This window comes from Dendrobium catenatum, unplaced genomic scaffold, assembly GCF_001605985.2.
Source record: "Dendrobium catenatum unplaced genomic scaffold, ASM160598v2 fragScaff_scaffold_631, whole genome shotgun sequence".
In the NCBI taxonomy this organism is placed as follows: domain Eukaryota; kingdom Viridiplantae; phylum Streptophyta; class Magnoliopsida; order Asparagales; family Orchidaceae; genus Dendrobium; species Dendrobium catenatum.
Genome location: NW_021319093.1, coordinates 335880 through 352284, shown reverse-complemented (window position 1 = coordinate 352284; position 16405 = coordinate 335880). Strand labels below are relative to the sequence as shown.

The following is a 16405-nucleotide window of genomic DNA, read 5'->3' as shown; positions in this document are numbered from 1 at the left end:
ATTCTGGATCTATAAATGAAATGCTGGGTTTGACCCTACAACTTATCTCAAAATTCGCATTCTATCTTGCTTATAAAAAAAAAAAACTAATAAAGAACTCAAACTATTCTGTGGTAGCTATCCTGCTGTAACATCATACTTTCAAACTAACTACTTTTAAGGCTTCGTTTGGGATGATTTGTTTATTGTTTTTTAAAATAAATTTTTAATATAAAAATTTCTTGAACTAAAAAATTATATACTAAAAAGCTACTTCGGAAAGTAGCAAAGAAGCCATTTCAAACGAAGCCTAAGTTTTGCAAAACATACTTGCATATGCCAAGCATACTTATTTACATTCAAACTCATGGCAGATTACATCAATTGTGTGAGACCTCGTTCTCTTACTGTTTCGACTTGTATATTGATGTTTTAAATTTTATAGATGTTTGATAGACTGCTTAATTGAAGGTTTTAGATAACTCTGGTAAATTGTTTGAGTAATTGATTGACATTCTTTCCAAGTTTGATCTTGGGGCATCACAAATTGCTTGGAAGAAATTAATATATTTACATAATTACATCAGCATATATACACATGGTATAGAACTTCAGCCTTATGAAAACGAAGGGAAGCAGCAAATGATGGAAATTATGCCCACAATCTATCAAATAAAAAAAAAAATCAAAATACAGGCTTTTGAAGATTTGGAGTAAAAAGCTGCGGAGTATTCATCCGATCAATAAGAAAATTTCATATTTCCTTGTCTCAAAAATTTTCATCACCTCCTCGAATTTCATTATGTTCCTGCAATAAGCAAAAAAATAAGTGTTCTGATCTTAATTCTCATTTAACTTTGGATGTGGGATTTTTTTACTGTCACATACATTTAAACAGAAATAACTAAACATACAAGTATGCCATAAAATATACCTGTCATTGCCATCGAGGTCTCAAGAATCTTCCATTCCTCAGACAAAAGGCTTGGTCTGCAACTCATCTCAAAACTGCAGCACTTCAATGCAAGTTGCATAAGCTTCTCAGCCTGCACCACCGGCCATTGCCCAGCTGAATCATCCAGCAGCTGACTTACGCTTCCTCTCCTCAATCCTTCCTCCACCCTTTCTCTAATCCTCAGAACTGGAAACCCCGATAAAAGCTTCAGAATCAGAATCCCAAAAGAATAAATATCTGACTGAGGTGTCAACAATCCATCAGTCAGGAATACGGGGTCCATATAACCCATAGTTCCCATTGGATTTGTTCCCAAGCAAATAGACTCATCTTCGGCTCCGCTTAGAAGTATTTTTCGGGCTGTGCCAAAGTCTCCGAGCTTGCTGATGTTGTTGGCATCTAAGAGAATGTTTTGGGGCTTCAGGTCAGCGTGTACGATGGCATATGGTTGGCTAGAGTGTAAGAAGAGAAGAACAGAGCGCTGCTCGCTGATGATGCGAAAACGATCCCAGCAAGAGAGGTGTGGAGCTTTCTTGCCGGATAACCTTTCGTCTAAGTTTCCATTTGGGAGGTATTCGTATACTAACGCGGAGGTCTCGGAGCAGACACCATGGAGTATTACCACGTTGGGGTGCCTGATCTTGCTCAGTACAAGCATCTGTATTAAGATCAGTACAAAGTAAAATGTTAGTTAGATGTTACTCAAATATAAAAGGGAGATAGAGAATTTTAATCAGCCGGATGATCTCTCCTAATAAATAAATAAGTTATTGTGGTATATGAGAGAAATTATTCTTAATGGTCTACTCTGCTTATGTTATGTGTATATATTGTGTATTTGTTGATGTTTATTTGCTACGTATCCACAAATATGCAGTATATATGCAGAGCTTAGGCATAGCATATGCAGAACTTAAACAGTAATCTAGAATATACTCTACCTACGTACGTGCTCCACACAGAATAATTTCTTGCTATTATGGACTGTGGGTGCTATGAGTTTTATTGAAGGAAAAATGAAAAACGAGGCTGAAAAAAGTGGTTGAAGATAACTAAAAATAAATTCTAACTTTTGACTCTTCAAATACACTCTAAATTCCTCAAAAGTCAAAATTTTGCTTGCACACTTAGAAGTCAAAGATTTTATTTTTTCACATTCAAAATAAAGTAAATCAAATTCATTATTTTATAAAATATTTTTTTCTGCTAAATGTGCTTCAAGAGGAAAAAGTACTCCGAAAGAAATAAGCAATGGGTAGTTCTTCTGGCTTACCTCTTGCTGGAACTCACGAGGGCCTTGTTTGCTCTGCGGGTTCAGCACCTTGATAGCAACAGGTGTATGGCGAAGGATTCCTCTATAGACTGGTCCATACCCACCTTCCGCTATCTTTTGGGAGGGATGGAAATCGTTGGTCGCCTTTCCCAGCTCTGAAGCTGAGAACTCTGTGCATCGCAAATGTGTTTTTAGCGCCGAGTTTTCTCTAATGGCTTCAAAATTTTCTTGTCTGAGTGCTTCAAGCTGTTGCTCAAGTGTGGCTATTTTCTCAATGGAACAGCGAGCATCTTCCTTTGCTTGCATGTTCTTCCTTCTAAGCTCTGCCAACTCCTCCTGCAAATAACGAGGCCATGATTTGTTTTATATTTACAAGATTGCAGATTCCTGAAAAAGGCATTTTCCTTTTGCTTAATTTTTTATGTTAATGATATAGTTTAATCGCTTATTGTTCCACAGACCTAGCATCATTATTAGACACAGAAGTGTTGATGTAGGGAGAACCATGACGAAGCAAGAAGAAGAAGGCTAGACAACTCTTGGAGACCTAAAACTGCCAAAACTGTTATAATTCCAAAAATATTCATTCATACTTCTTTCCCTTACAACTCCTATACTTATAGGCTAGCTAAAAAAACCTAGATAAATCAAAAACATTCTAGAATCCTTGAAACAAATAAATAACATATGCCTAAGATATATTTTAACTAAGATGCTCTGCATCAAGTGTTATGTAATAATGAATATTTATTATGCATTCACTGTCTTTAGTTGAATTGTGAAACTTGGGGTGATTTTTTTTTTTGTTAGGTTCGTATTTTTTGTTCTATATATACTATTTTATATTACTATCAGATTAGTATTTGGTTCATTATATCCTCTCTTCTATTGAAAGCCTCTAAAAAGATGCTCTTTTACTAAGCTTCATCTCCATCAATCCCTTTGAAATCTCTTAGAACTTAACATTTGAACCAGTTCCCACTTTGTGAAGATGTTAGACTCTGATATCAATTATAATGATCCAAGATATAGTATGCAAGATTTGGTCTAATTTAGACTAGCACATCCTATATTAAGCTGAACTTTATAATTTTATCATTTTTGAGTAATTTTCTAGAAGAATATATATCTCAGGACTGATCCATTATGATCGTGCTTAACAATGGAGTTTGAAAGAGATATCCACCCATATACTAAAAGGCACCTTAGATATTATAGCTTGATCCTATGCTTATATATCCAATATCTTCTTAGAAGTATGTTGATCCTTATAATCACTCTCACACCCTTTGGATTGCCCTCTTCTATATAATATGCACAATACAATGAATTAATAATAAAATTAATTATAATAATATTATTATTATCATCATCATCATCATCATCGTCATCGTCATATCTACTATAACACCTTCTAACTTTATCTTCTTTTTTTTTTAATCTTTTTAACTTAAAATATTTGTTCAAACAATAAATATCTATAGCAAAAAAAAAGCTAGAAAATCTCCAAATGTTCTAAAAATTTAAATTTTTTTCTTTTTCTTGCTCAAAACTATATAAATATTCTCCTTTGGATTAGGTATCACACCCCGAAATCTAAATTTGAAAGATTTATACATGATTATATTATTTCAATCAACTCATCAACAACCAAAGATGATCAATTAAATTCAGGAAATGTAAACAACAAAAATATGATTACATTTTTATAATCAATATTGACACCTTGATTTAAACTCCAAAATTATTTATATAATAGTCAAGATATGCAACTAATAACAATATATTACTACAATTACAATTTGACTACAAAAGTAAACATAAATAACATCATATGCAAAAGAAAAAACCCGCAGCTCAAAACAACATCAACCTACAGGATCATTACCCTTATCTAAAAAAATATAAAAATCACATAATGAGCAAATAACACAAAACATATCCAAAATCTATAACGGAAGTCAATGCCTCAATCAGAAACAATAATCATATACTATAAGAACATGTAACAATCAATAAAAATAATATTTTTCATATCATATATGGCATATACAATCTTATCATATATAGATCAATCATATTCACTCTCATATATTATCATATATTCATATCATCATTCTATCAATCACTCCATCTTATTTGTTATATGTCATATATGCCAATTCTATATCATATGTCATTTTTATATCTATCATATCATATATACTAATGTATGTTACATGTATGCAAATTATTATGAATTCAACAAAATAGAACATTCAACTTTAATGTGATATTTTCATCATTCCATCTGACATATCTATCCATCGACCATCAATCAATCACATCTTTTTTTTTATTATTATTATTAATTTAATTTAATATGTGGCTTTCAATAATCAACGAAGAGTTAATACTCTCAATCTGTTGGCATAGCAAATCAATCGGTTATAGACTAGCTTCCAAGATTATATCATAAAACTTTCATTTTAAGGAAAGCCTATTAGCTCACCCTCATATACATGGTTTAAGTTTTAAGAGCCAACCTATAATAATTAGAGTGCTGACAGTCAGCCTTTCTTTTTTTAGAAAGACAGTCAGCCTTTCTTGCTAACATAGAAATGTCATATTTATCATGCATCAATCATATATCATTTTCTATATGCATCAATGTCTTGTATAAATTGAAATAATCTATAAAGTGCATGACAATATCTATACGATTCAATTTCTTTAGAAAATCATAACTCTCATTCTACCTGGTGAAATTTTATATAAACCAGTCAAAGCATTTAGAATGACGATATTTATCATATACCAAATTAAAGTTATGCAATAAAAATTCACTATGGTGTGAGATATCACATCTTTATCACTTTCAAGAGAGAGAAGTATATCAAAATCAAAATCATTAAAAATAGAAGTACATTAGAGGCAACTTATAATTATCAAATAATTTTACTTAAAGAAACAATGAATGATCAAGCACCATAGAACCTTCTCTCTCTTCTCTAGATCTCTTCTCTCGTCTCATCTCTCCATTCTCTCCATATCCTTTCTTTCTTCCACGACAAGCAAAATGAGTGATCAGGGAGGGGATGGCTAGGGCGTGACATTAGGTGACCATAATTTAAAATTTCAAATTCTAATTTTTCTCTAAAAGTAAGTTTAAACTATCTTATAATCAACAAAATAGTGAGTGAGTCATCTTTCAAGTTTCATCATTCCATGCTTCAAGGCTTTGGCCTTCCTTTACTATGTTTGTTGTCAAAAGGATGAATTGAGGTGGCAAGGTTTATAGCGTTGGTATGTGGCTTCAACCTTTTTTCGAAAAGGGAGCGGGAGCTGACTTTCCTAAACATGGAACTATTTTTTCTTCTAATTAATGTAGTCATTATAATATCATTTGTGTGTTTATTCTTCACCCAAAATTTTTCGATATTAAACTTTATATTTTTAAATTTTTTGGATCTTTTTATGCTTGGATTTTTATTTTTGAAATTATGACTTCTTAGTCTTTGGTGATTTCTTAGGACCAATTTTTGAATAAAAAAAATAGTATGAGCATTTAAAACTAGCTACTCTTAAACTTTTAACTTATGTCGATGCTTTTAGAAGTAACATATAAAAGTAATTACATTGTATTAATTTTATACAATACGAATTATTTTTCTAATTTCATGTCATCTTATTGACATCTCAAATTGAAGAGGATTGCCTAAAAAGTTGTTTGGAAGTGATTGATGAGGCTAAGGTCTAGAGGAGTGGCTCATGTTAGGCTTCTAGTTTAAAAAATGGGACATGAAACTAAATCTCACTTTTGAAGAGTAAAAATGTATATTAACTTATAAAATAACCAAGACCATACTATATAAAATACTATCTACTTTTGTCCAAAACATCTCATAATATGTTGAATCTCACGATCTTATCATTTTTGCGTAATTTTTTAGCAGGTTGTTAATTCCAAAAGTGTTCCATTATGACTATGCTTAATTATACATGTCATAAATTTACCCATTATATTAAAGGGTGCCTTACTTAATATGAAGTAACTCTTAATTTCTTTTACAACTCAATATCAAATTCCCCCTTTTTTATGTAGGAATTAGTTCATTCAATTCCCCCTTTTTTCTCATAGAAGTGTGACATCCTACAAGTCTTTAGTAGACACTCCTTGTTCAATCTTTTTCCTCTAAAATTCTCATTCTCTTTAGATTCAAAATGTCATAATTTAACTAGGTGTCACACATTTTGTCCATGAATTATGCATTATACTAAAGGATAGGAGTGTCAATTTCGGGTCACGGGTCGGGTTCGAGTTGAACTCGAAATTGACCCGGGTTCAAACGGGTCGACCCTAACCCGACCCGGGTAGGTAAACGGGTCAGAAATCCGAACCCAGACCTAACCCGACACGGGTTGACCCGACTCGGACGGGCGCATGGACGCAAGCACGGACGCGCGCGAGCTAGTGGGTGCACGAGTGCGCGAGCAGGCGAGCTTGCGGGTGCGCACAGGCGCGTAGGCGGGCAGGCGAGAGCGTGGGTGGCAGCGGGGGGCCAGGAGCAGCTCGGGCAGCAGCGGGGCGCGCGCGTACAACAACTGACAGGCGGGCGTAAGTAATTACATTATATTAATTTTATACCATAGACATAATTTTTCTAATTTCATGTCTTCTTATTGACATCTCAAATTTGAAGAGGATTGCCTAAAAAGTTTTTTGGAAGTGATTGATGGGGCTAAGTCTAGAGGAGTGGCTCATGTTAGGCTTCTAGTAAAAAAATGTGACATGAAACCAAATCTCACTTTGAAGGAAAAAAAAATTAACTTATAAAATAACTAAGATCATACTACCTACTTTTGTCCAAAAGATCCCACAATATGTTGAATCTCACGATCTTATCATTTTTATGTATTTTTTTAGTAGGCCGCTAATTCTAAGAGTGATCTATTATGAACATCCTTAATTGTACAAGTTATAAATTTATCCTTTATATGAAAGGAGGCTTTATCCTTTATATCAAAGGGGGCCTTACTTAATATGATGTAACTCTTACTTTTACAACTCAATATCAAATTCTCTTCATTCAATTCTCGTTTTTTTCTCATAGAAGTGTGACATCCTAGAAGTCTTTAGTAGACACTCCTTGTTCGATCTTTTTACTCTAAAATTCCCATTATCTTTTGATTCAAAATGTCATATTTTTTTTTTTTTTTTTTTGAATTGCCCTTTTTAGATTTAAGATATCACAAGACAACAATATAATAATAATAATAATACTTTGATGTCATAAGATTATGCAAATTAAGTCTTCAAAATTTCAAGTTGGATGATTGTGTTTCTGAATTCTTTGTTTGTGTGCTAGATATCCATACAACGTTGAGATGAAAAATTCTAACTCTATCGTCGCGTATATTCTAGCCAACAATAATAATATTTTTTTTTAACACACACAACTATTTGATCCTAATGATTGCCCTAAAATTTACTTAAAATTTTTATCTAATTGTATGTTAGCCATTTCATTTTTTTATCTAATTTCCAAGCATAAAAAAACAGGAGATACTAATTATTTTACCCTTGCGGCCAATTGTTGCTTCAGTGATTCTGCATTGATAGCATCTTTGGTTGAGCATCTTGAGCACCTTGCAGGTGTCCCAGGTCTAGTTTCCTCCACATCATTAACAACTTCATCTTCCTGTAAAGTCAGATATTACATGTTAGTTCGAACTACTAAGAGTAGACCAAATTATATCATGATCTGGCTTAAGAAACAAGGCATCAAATGAGCTTAAGTTCTAACTAACTTCTAATTGTGACAAGAAAAGAAAAATAGTTTTCTAGTACAAAAATTTATACTTCAAAAACTTTTTGTACCAAAAAGCTCCTATAGAAAGCAGTAAGAAAGCTGTCCCAAATGAAATCTAAGATTTCATTTGCGACAACTTTTGGCCATTGCTTTTCATTGCTTTCAAAAAATTTGTGTACTAAAAAGCTAATTTAAAAAGCAGCAAGAAAATTGTCTCAAATAAAGCTGAAAACACATTTATTTAATATCTTCGCTATTAATCAAACTCACACCCGATCATTTGGAGGCGAAACAAACGGCAAGTAATCTTCTGAGTCCCATCGATTCGACAATGTTGACCAATATTGTTCTTCTTCCTCTGGATTACGAGGGATAAGTGTGGCTCCACTGCATCATTCATTCACAAAAACATTGAGAAAATTTATCTAAATATTAGGCATAGAAAAGACAATTATATGTGAATAGCATGCATGTATGTACCTAGTTGAAATATGCTTTCCATTACAAACAAACCACAATTGGCAGCAAGAAAGAAGTGCATCTTGCTTCGATATGGACCTGTGTATATTATTGTAGTAATGAAAAATTGGGCATTAATGTCTAAATTGAAGACATATTTTTCTCCTACACAAGTACGTAGAATCATATCAGGCACCCCCAAAGGACAAAACTGAGCCTGGCTTTATTGGTTAGGATACACTAACCAAAATCTCTTTTACATATTTAACACAAACTTCGCTATTTAAAAAATATATCACTCGGTTAGCAAAACCCTGATTGATGAAGATGAAGTCAACTACTCATCTTTCAGGTGCCGCCATTGCATTTTGTCGCTCTTTCTCTTCCTTCGCATGGAGAAATTATTCCATGTGGAGTTTGGATGGTAAAGAACCGTCCCGATATGAGTGTACATAGTGTTTGTACAGACTGTATATAAAGAAAAATCTAAACTGTGTACAAAATTGTACTCAGTGTACACACTATGTACACTCACATCCGGACGATTCTTTACCGTCTGGACTCCGCACGGAATAATTTCTCCTTCGCATGCCACCAATCTCGCAAATCCTCTTCCTAGTTGGATCTTGCTACAACTTTCTGATCTCTTCTTTTTCTTACTCACATTGCAAGTCTCTTGGATACTCTTCCCAGCTAGATTTCATCATAACTGTCTCATTTCTTCGTTATCTGGCAAGGTCTTGTCACGCTCCTTCATGATCTTGTCTTTGTTGTCAAGAGCTTTGTCAAATTTCATTAATGGAGTTTTATATTTTATAAATGGCGAAGTTTGTGTTAAATATGAAAATTGGATAATTTTGAGTGCTATGCATGTAAATTCACAACAGCTTAATGTAATATATAGATGCCTCCACAATTACCTTGATCCATGAACAAGCCTTTTTATTTGATGCTTTTGAACTAGTCTTTGAAGGCCAAGAGAAACATCATTATTTTGTATCACAGCTGCCTTGACTTGCACCTTCAGAAAACAAGAAAAAAACAAATATATATAAGCGTGTGAATGAGTCAAGCTAAGCTTAGGTTACTACTGACTTGAGTTTGATTTTGAACTCGAGTTTAATTCTACGAGTTCTATTCGGTTTACTAACCAGAACATTTATTATAAAAAAACTGATTTTGATTTAAGTAATTTCTATAATAAATAGTTAAAAAATGAGAAATGAGAAATTAAAAGACAAATAATAATGAATAGTTTGGTATAGTGAAGTGAGATCTAACTTTTAAATATTTTTAACAATTTTTTTGCTTAAACTCTTAAAAGCTAATATAATTTAACTATATGTTACATTAATATTTTTAAACAAATCAGCTCAAGAGAAAAAGAGTATCAATCAGGGTTTACTTAAGTTTGGCTCATTAGCTCATCGAGCTCAACCCAAATGTCATTTATCGAGCCGAGTCCAAGTCGTCTCGTCTCAGTTACAACCCTACATTTAAATATATTCTCATTTAGATATTAATGCTATACATGCCCTTTAAATAAAAAATTAAAATTATAGATTTCCTTTAATACATTTGATATATCATTAAAAATTTATCTTGATCGAGCACATATTTCAAGGCAAATTGGTATTGAAAACTTTCAAAATTAAATTTGGGCCATATGAACTTTGATTTTAGCAAAATTATTGTCAAACTTAAAGTCTCTAAAAGATAAACCCAACAACACCAAATTCGACCCAATCAGAACCCAAATGGGTCCAAATCGAATACTTGAAGCGCATTTGAAAGGTTCAAATCATAAATTGAATGACAAAACTATTCCCAAATGTAACATGCCTATACTCAAATCTAGCGACTCAACGAGATGAATCCAACGAGCCCAAGATTGCCAAATTATGATATCACTAAGAAACTCAAATACACAATAAACAATCTATGATCAAGGGAGTCGATATCGACCGTCCATTCAAAACACTTTTAATATGCCCTTGACCTTTTCCCTATTTATTGGTCATGCCACTCCCAAAAAATTATAAATAGACCCCTCATTCTTCATTGGGGGCCAGGAGGAGGGAGAGTACGTAAAGGGGGAAGAAAAGGAAAGAGAATAGGAGAAGAAGAGAAATCATAGATTTCACTTGCCGCCAAGCTCCTCCTCAACCACCGCCCTACCACCGATTGTTGTCGGACTTTCACCGGACTTCTGCCCGGTCACCAACTATCACGGAACTAAGGCTTGGCCACCAACTATCGCCCAACTTACACCTAACCACCAACTGACGCTGGATTTAAACCTTGCCACCGACTGTCGTTGGACCTTTCGAACACCATTGCCTGACTATGGTCTTTCTGACCTTAGCTTGACCATTTTCGCCCACCGACTATGGTCCTTCTAACCTCCGTCACCAGACAATAGTTTTTTTGACCACCGTTACTCACTGACTATGATTCTTCTGACCTCCGTCTCTATACAACGATCATTTTGATTTCTATCATTGGGCAATGATCTTTCTAATCATCGTCACCCGCCGACTACGGTCCTTCTAACGTCCATCGCCATACAACGATCCTTTTGACCTCCGTCGCTAGACAATTATCTTTCTGACCACTGTCGTCGCTGCGGTCCTTCTAACCTCTGTCGTCATACAACGGCCTTTTTTAACCTCCATCCCCTTGCAACTATGATCCTTCTGACCTCCATCGTCATGCAATGATCTTTCTGACCACTGTCAACCGCTGTCTATAATCTTTCCACCGTTGCCCGATTAAGGTCTTTTCGGTCTCCGTCACCTGCTGATTGCGGTCACTCTGTTCGCCGTCGCCCGACTATGGTCTTTCCAACGTTTCACCCGACTATGATCTTTCTGACCACCGTCACCTGACTACAGTCCTCCGACCTACATCATTCATCGACTATGATCCTGCTGACCGAACAAACATGTCAACATTGATTCTTCCAACTCCCACCATGTAATCCACTATATATAATGTATATTGCCTACATCGAGCCAAGGCCTTCCTCCTAAGGAAAGGCCTTATTTGTAATCAACCGTAAATATTAGTGGATTCATTGAAATTGGGCCATGCCCCATGATTTTTCCCCTTTCATGATTTTTTACATAAAAATTTTGGTATCTCTTATGAAAGTTGTAGCTCTACTCTTTTATATGTATGTGTTTTGGATCTTCGTATAAAGTTAGGACGCTAAACTTTATATTTCTCTACCACCACAAATATTTTAGGATACAACAGTTTGACACTGTATGTGAGAACGTCGTTCTTGACTGTGGGGCAACTTTTGTTCTAATCTTAAAAGAACATCGTTTTTTACTGTGGGACCACTTTTGTTCTAATATCAAAAAGTCGTTCATTTTAACATCCTAACATCAGTCATTACTGTGAATCAAATATGGATTGGGGGATACCTTGACTACAACCATGGCAAAGAAAATTCCAACGATGCTTTCAACACTCAAGACAATATCTTAAAAACTATTCTTTATAAAGATTCTATCAATCACAAGAATGCTTTCAATAAATTATAAGAGTTGTTAAGTCCCTAGCTAAACTTCTACTCCTTGAGGGACTTTTTGGCAGATGAAGGTCCAATGGCTACTACAGAAAAAACTGGCATTACCAACAGACTTCACGGTGGTATTATATCCGTTAGTAATAGCAGTGGTGTAACCGACAGATATTCCACCAGTCACTTACTTGCGGGTAGTCCGACGAATAAACCACCAAAACATTACCTACAAAAAACCTGCCCATAGAGTCGCCTATTTTTTTAAAATTCGGTGATACCTGCCAGTAGAAAAAGACCTGAATATTGTCTGATGAAACTTCAAATGAAAAACCTGCCAACTCACTTAATTACAACAAAAATTTCTAGTGAAAATACCATCGCAAACATCTCTGACAGAAAATTGGTACGGCCGCAAAAGGCCCTATTTTCCCTACCAGCGATATTTGTGATCGTCTTGCTATTCATTTCATTCTTGCTTCGCTCCCGATCGAGTGAATCACCTCCCACCGAACGCCACCTCCGTCTCCTTCATACACCACATTTATCTCTGTCATTCATCACCTCAGTCGCTGAAACCGCCATAAGTTATTCTGTCATCAGCCCATGTCTTTTTGCTTTGACCATGGATGTTATCGGTAGACATTTGTAAGAGATTGTATCATTGTGTATGCATTTTTTTATGATATTCTTCTTGTTAATAAGACTAGCTAGAGAGGGAGTTGATGGTGAAATAGACGTGGATACTATTAGTAGAATTTAAATTAGATGGTTAAAGTGGAGGAATGCTCAAAGTGCTTGATGGCATTAATACCATTTTGTTGATGATATTCTTCTTGTAAAAAATTATCTCATATTAACACATATGAAGTGTTTTAGAAGCTCACAATGCTTCTTATAAAACAGAGATCTTTGACTCAATTAATGAATTTGTCTATCTCCTCTCTTTGATTTTTGTTATTTGTTCTTAAGTTTTATTTGCATATTATTTTGAACATATTAGGGTGGTTTGTGGGGATTTAATATCAATAGCTTAGGATAAGATTGTAAAGCTTAAAAATTATTGGTAAAATTATTACGATGACGTTGTCGAACTCCATCCCTTGTCATTGTGTCCGTCGTCACGTCCGTCTTCCTGACCTCCACCATCATATCCTCCGTCATGAGCTCATCATCTTCTCCGTCATCTTCCCGAACTCCAGTGACATCGCCCCGAGGGCCCGAGCTCATAGTAAAAAATGACGGATGTCGTCATCTTCCCGAACTCCGGCGACGTCATCACGAGGACTCGAGCTCGTAGTCGAAAATGACGGACGTCGTCTTCGAGATCTTCTCAGTTGTCTTTCCCAACTCGCGTCTGATGTCGTCGTCAAGAGCTTGTCTGCTGTCGAGATTTGTGTGCGAGCTCCGTCGATTTGGAATTCCCGCTCGCGAGCTCCGTCATTTTGATTTCCCCCCTCGCGAGCTCTGTGGATTAGGATTTCCCGCCCGCAAGCTCCGCCGTCGAGCTGCTCATCGAACTGACGAGTCGAGTTTGAGGCCTGTTCGAGCTCAAGCTCGAAATTGTGTTCGAGCTCGACTCACGAGCTCGATAAGCTCAACTCGTCGAGCCTGTTACCAAGTCAAGTCCGAGCCGGCTCGCGAGTCGGCTTGACTCAGTTGCACCCCTAGTATCAATATGATCTGTGCTATAGAATCAATAATATTCTTCTTGATGTTTGTTTTGTCTAGGCAATGAACTATAAGGAGAAGCAAAGATGATTAATAAACTTTCTACCTTCCTCTGCTGGCAAAAATTAATGTATTTCATCATTAGTTCAGTCATCCTCTCCCTTTCTTCCTTCCTGTACTTCCTAATTGCATATTCAGATGCGATGGAAGGTAGAATTTTAGTCCCCACTGTAAGAGCAACAAGAGAAATTGTAATTATCACAAGCTGTAGCCTTTCAGAAGTTTCATGATCCATAACCACAAAGCATATATTATCATCAAAACTTCCATAAACCATTTATTTGAGATTAAGATTCTCCTCATTTTGATGATGACGCCAATTAATTACTTTTTAGCTCACCCAAATGAGATAAAAAAAGGAGCAATTAATGGACATGAATAGCTTAAGCTTGTCGCTATTAGAAATCTTACTCATTGGAATCCCCTTAGAGAGCACATGAACATGGATAAGAACAACTTCAGCTCCAAGAAAATTCCTCATAACCCACAATAAATTTGGCTTCTCCTTCACCAAATTTGTCCCAACAGCGACATAGATCACCTCCCCCAATGAGCTAACAGCTTCCTCCTCCATCATTTTGCTTTCTTGGATTTGTTATCTAATCTCCAACTACTTTTTTGTGCTCCTTCTCAAGCTGTGCAGAGAAGAAGAGTGAAAAATATAGAACTATTTTGGGTTTCAGAAAAAGAAAGAGAGATGAATTAGAACCTGGAGTGCTAGCTTGTGCTCTTTTATAACTTTTTGAGCTGTCGCTCCATTCCAAGCCTTTTGGATACACTTTCTGGAGCTCCAAAGCAGAATGTGAAGAAAAAAAGGTCTCAATTAGAAGTATTAGATGTCTGTACTGATTTGCTCCCACCGACGAGGACTGAAAAGTCATTGAAATAGTCAAATAACTACCTTTCTTTTAAGTAAATTCATCTACAATACCATTTAATTGAGAAATTATATTCAAACCGAACTGATAAGAAATTACATAGTAACTTCCTACTTATAGTATCGCAAGGTTTCTCCTATTACGTGTTGGTCTGGCTTTCAAAGTAGGTTCGATTTAATTTAGGGTTTATTCCTTATTCTATTCACAGATTCTACTTACAAGTCACTGCCATTAATTGATGTCAACAAAAGTCATCTAGTCAATATTTTTGAATTTCTCCCTCTACTTATCCAGATAAGGAGTTCATAAAAATCTTTGAAATTAAACAAATTTTTTTTCTTGTAGAGCAAGGAAGTTGTGAGCCTCCTTGTTATTCTTCTATGAATTCTTTGCATGAAACACTAAAATTAGGGTTGTCAAATCGTGTTTAGGGGTCGGGTTCGGGTCCAACTCAATTTTGACTCAGCAGATTTTGACCTGATTCACTTTAATTTTTCCAACCCGAATCCAACCTGGTCCAAGTTCTGGTTAACCGGACTCGACCGATTATTCATCCTCATTTTGTCAATTCGTTGCTTTGATTATTTGATTTGGCCATATTGATTTACTACAGTGATAGTAAATGGTCTTGAATTCCTTACTATTTGGAACATTATTTGATAGAGGTATTTTTGGTTTTTGTGTTGGCTAGAATGTGTTTGATGTTTTTTTCTTGCTTGTGACTATTACAAATTTTCTAGAATCCTCTTATGATTAGGTGGCTGTTAGAAATTCTTCTCTTGTTTTGGTGAACCCAATGATACCAAATTCTTTTAAAATGTTCTTTCCGGGTAACTATTATAAGTTCACTGATTTCCCCTCTTTTCATGGTCGAGTGGCTGCTCGACCTATTTTCCTGTTTTTTTCAAAGGTTGATAATTCATTCCCTTTGGATAATTGGTTTTCGCTAGGGGTGTCAATGTCAGGTCACGGATCGGGTTCCGGTCGAACCCGACACTACTTAGCTCAACTCGAACCGTCCTGCTTTTTACAAACAGGTCAGTTTTTCATAACCAAAAGTAACCTGCTTTGGGCTCGAGTCAACCCGACCTGACCTGGGGACACATTAACGCCGGAACTGGCACGACAGCGGCGTTTCGGCTGCAGCGGTGGCTGGCGGCAGCTGCAGTTTCGTCACTTGTTAGCAGGCAGACTCGACGCTGGTAGGTGGGTCAACATGGCAGGCAGAAGCAACACGGGTAAACGTGACGCGGGACGCAACGCTGGCAGCCATGATCAGTGCGGGTAGGTACGGTCAGCTCGGGCAGCGCGGGTCAATCCATGTCATTTCCGGGTTTTTGGGTCAACCCGAACCCGACCCAGTTTTACAAATAGATCGAAATCCCTAACCCGATCCCAAAATTTCAGTGTCGGGTTCATATCAGATTTTCTGGTTGTATCAAATATTGACACACCAAAACTTTTAAAAATTATTCCTTCCAAAACATTTTGTTCTAGTTATATTTTACCTGAATACTGGATGATCTATACATAAATCGCATATACTCTGGATCATTATTGTGCCCTAATTCATTATGGCAAAATGTTTTACTTTTTTTTTTAAGAGTAATGATGAGTAATTGAGTACCATCAAGTATTGGCTCAACCAGGCAGCTTGGTGCCTCTCGTTGTCTTCGATCAATATTTGATGCTATAGAAATTTGAAGTTATCTTGGATGGAACCACTTATGAGTGTACAAATTGAACCTTCTCTTAGCTCTCTTTTTTTAGTATTTAACCTTATTCTCAACTCGATAGTTTTATTTATTT

General features: G+C 35.7%; 1 protein-coding gene across 2 annotated transcripts; it reads right to left on the bottom strand.

Moving 5' to 3' along the window:
* Nucleotides 1-530: 530 nt before the first annotated feature.
* On the bottom strand, nucleotides 531-14657 carry LOC110102959 (U-box domain-containing protein 33). 2 transcript variants are annotated; one of them, XM_020831484.2, is made up of 10 exons: nucleotides 14428-14656; nucleotides 14130-14353; nucleotides 13765-13886; nucleotides 9379-9479; nucleotides 8480-8557; nucleotides 8272-8386; nucleotides 7768-7888; nucleotides 2208-2545; nucleotides 914-1592; nucleotides 531-787 (listed from the first exon to the last, which is right to left on the bottom strand). In XM_020831484.2, exons 2-10 carry the CDS (start codon nucleotides 14293-14295, stop codon nucleotides 780-782), a joined length of 1728 nt encoding a protein of 575 aa, XP_020687143.1. In that variant the 5' UTR covers nucleotides 14296-14353; nucleotides 14428-14656; the 3' UTR covers nucleotides 531-779. The 2 variants fall into 2 exon arrangements, with proteins under 2 accessions (XP_020687143.1, XP_020687144.2); XM_020831485.2 differs by lacking the exon at nucleotides 8480-8557 and having other exon boundaries at nucleotides 531-786; nucleotides 14428-14657.
* Between the last annotated feature and the right edge of the window lie 1748 nt (nucleotides 14658-16405).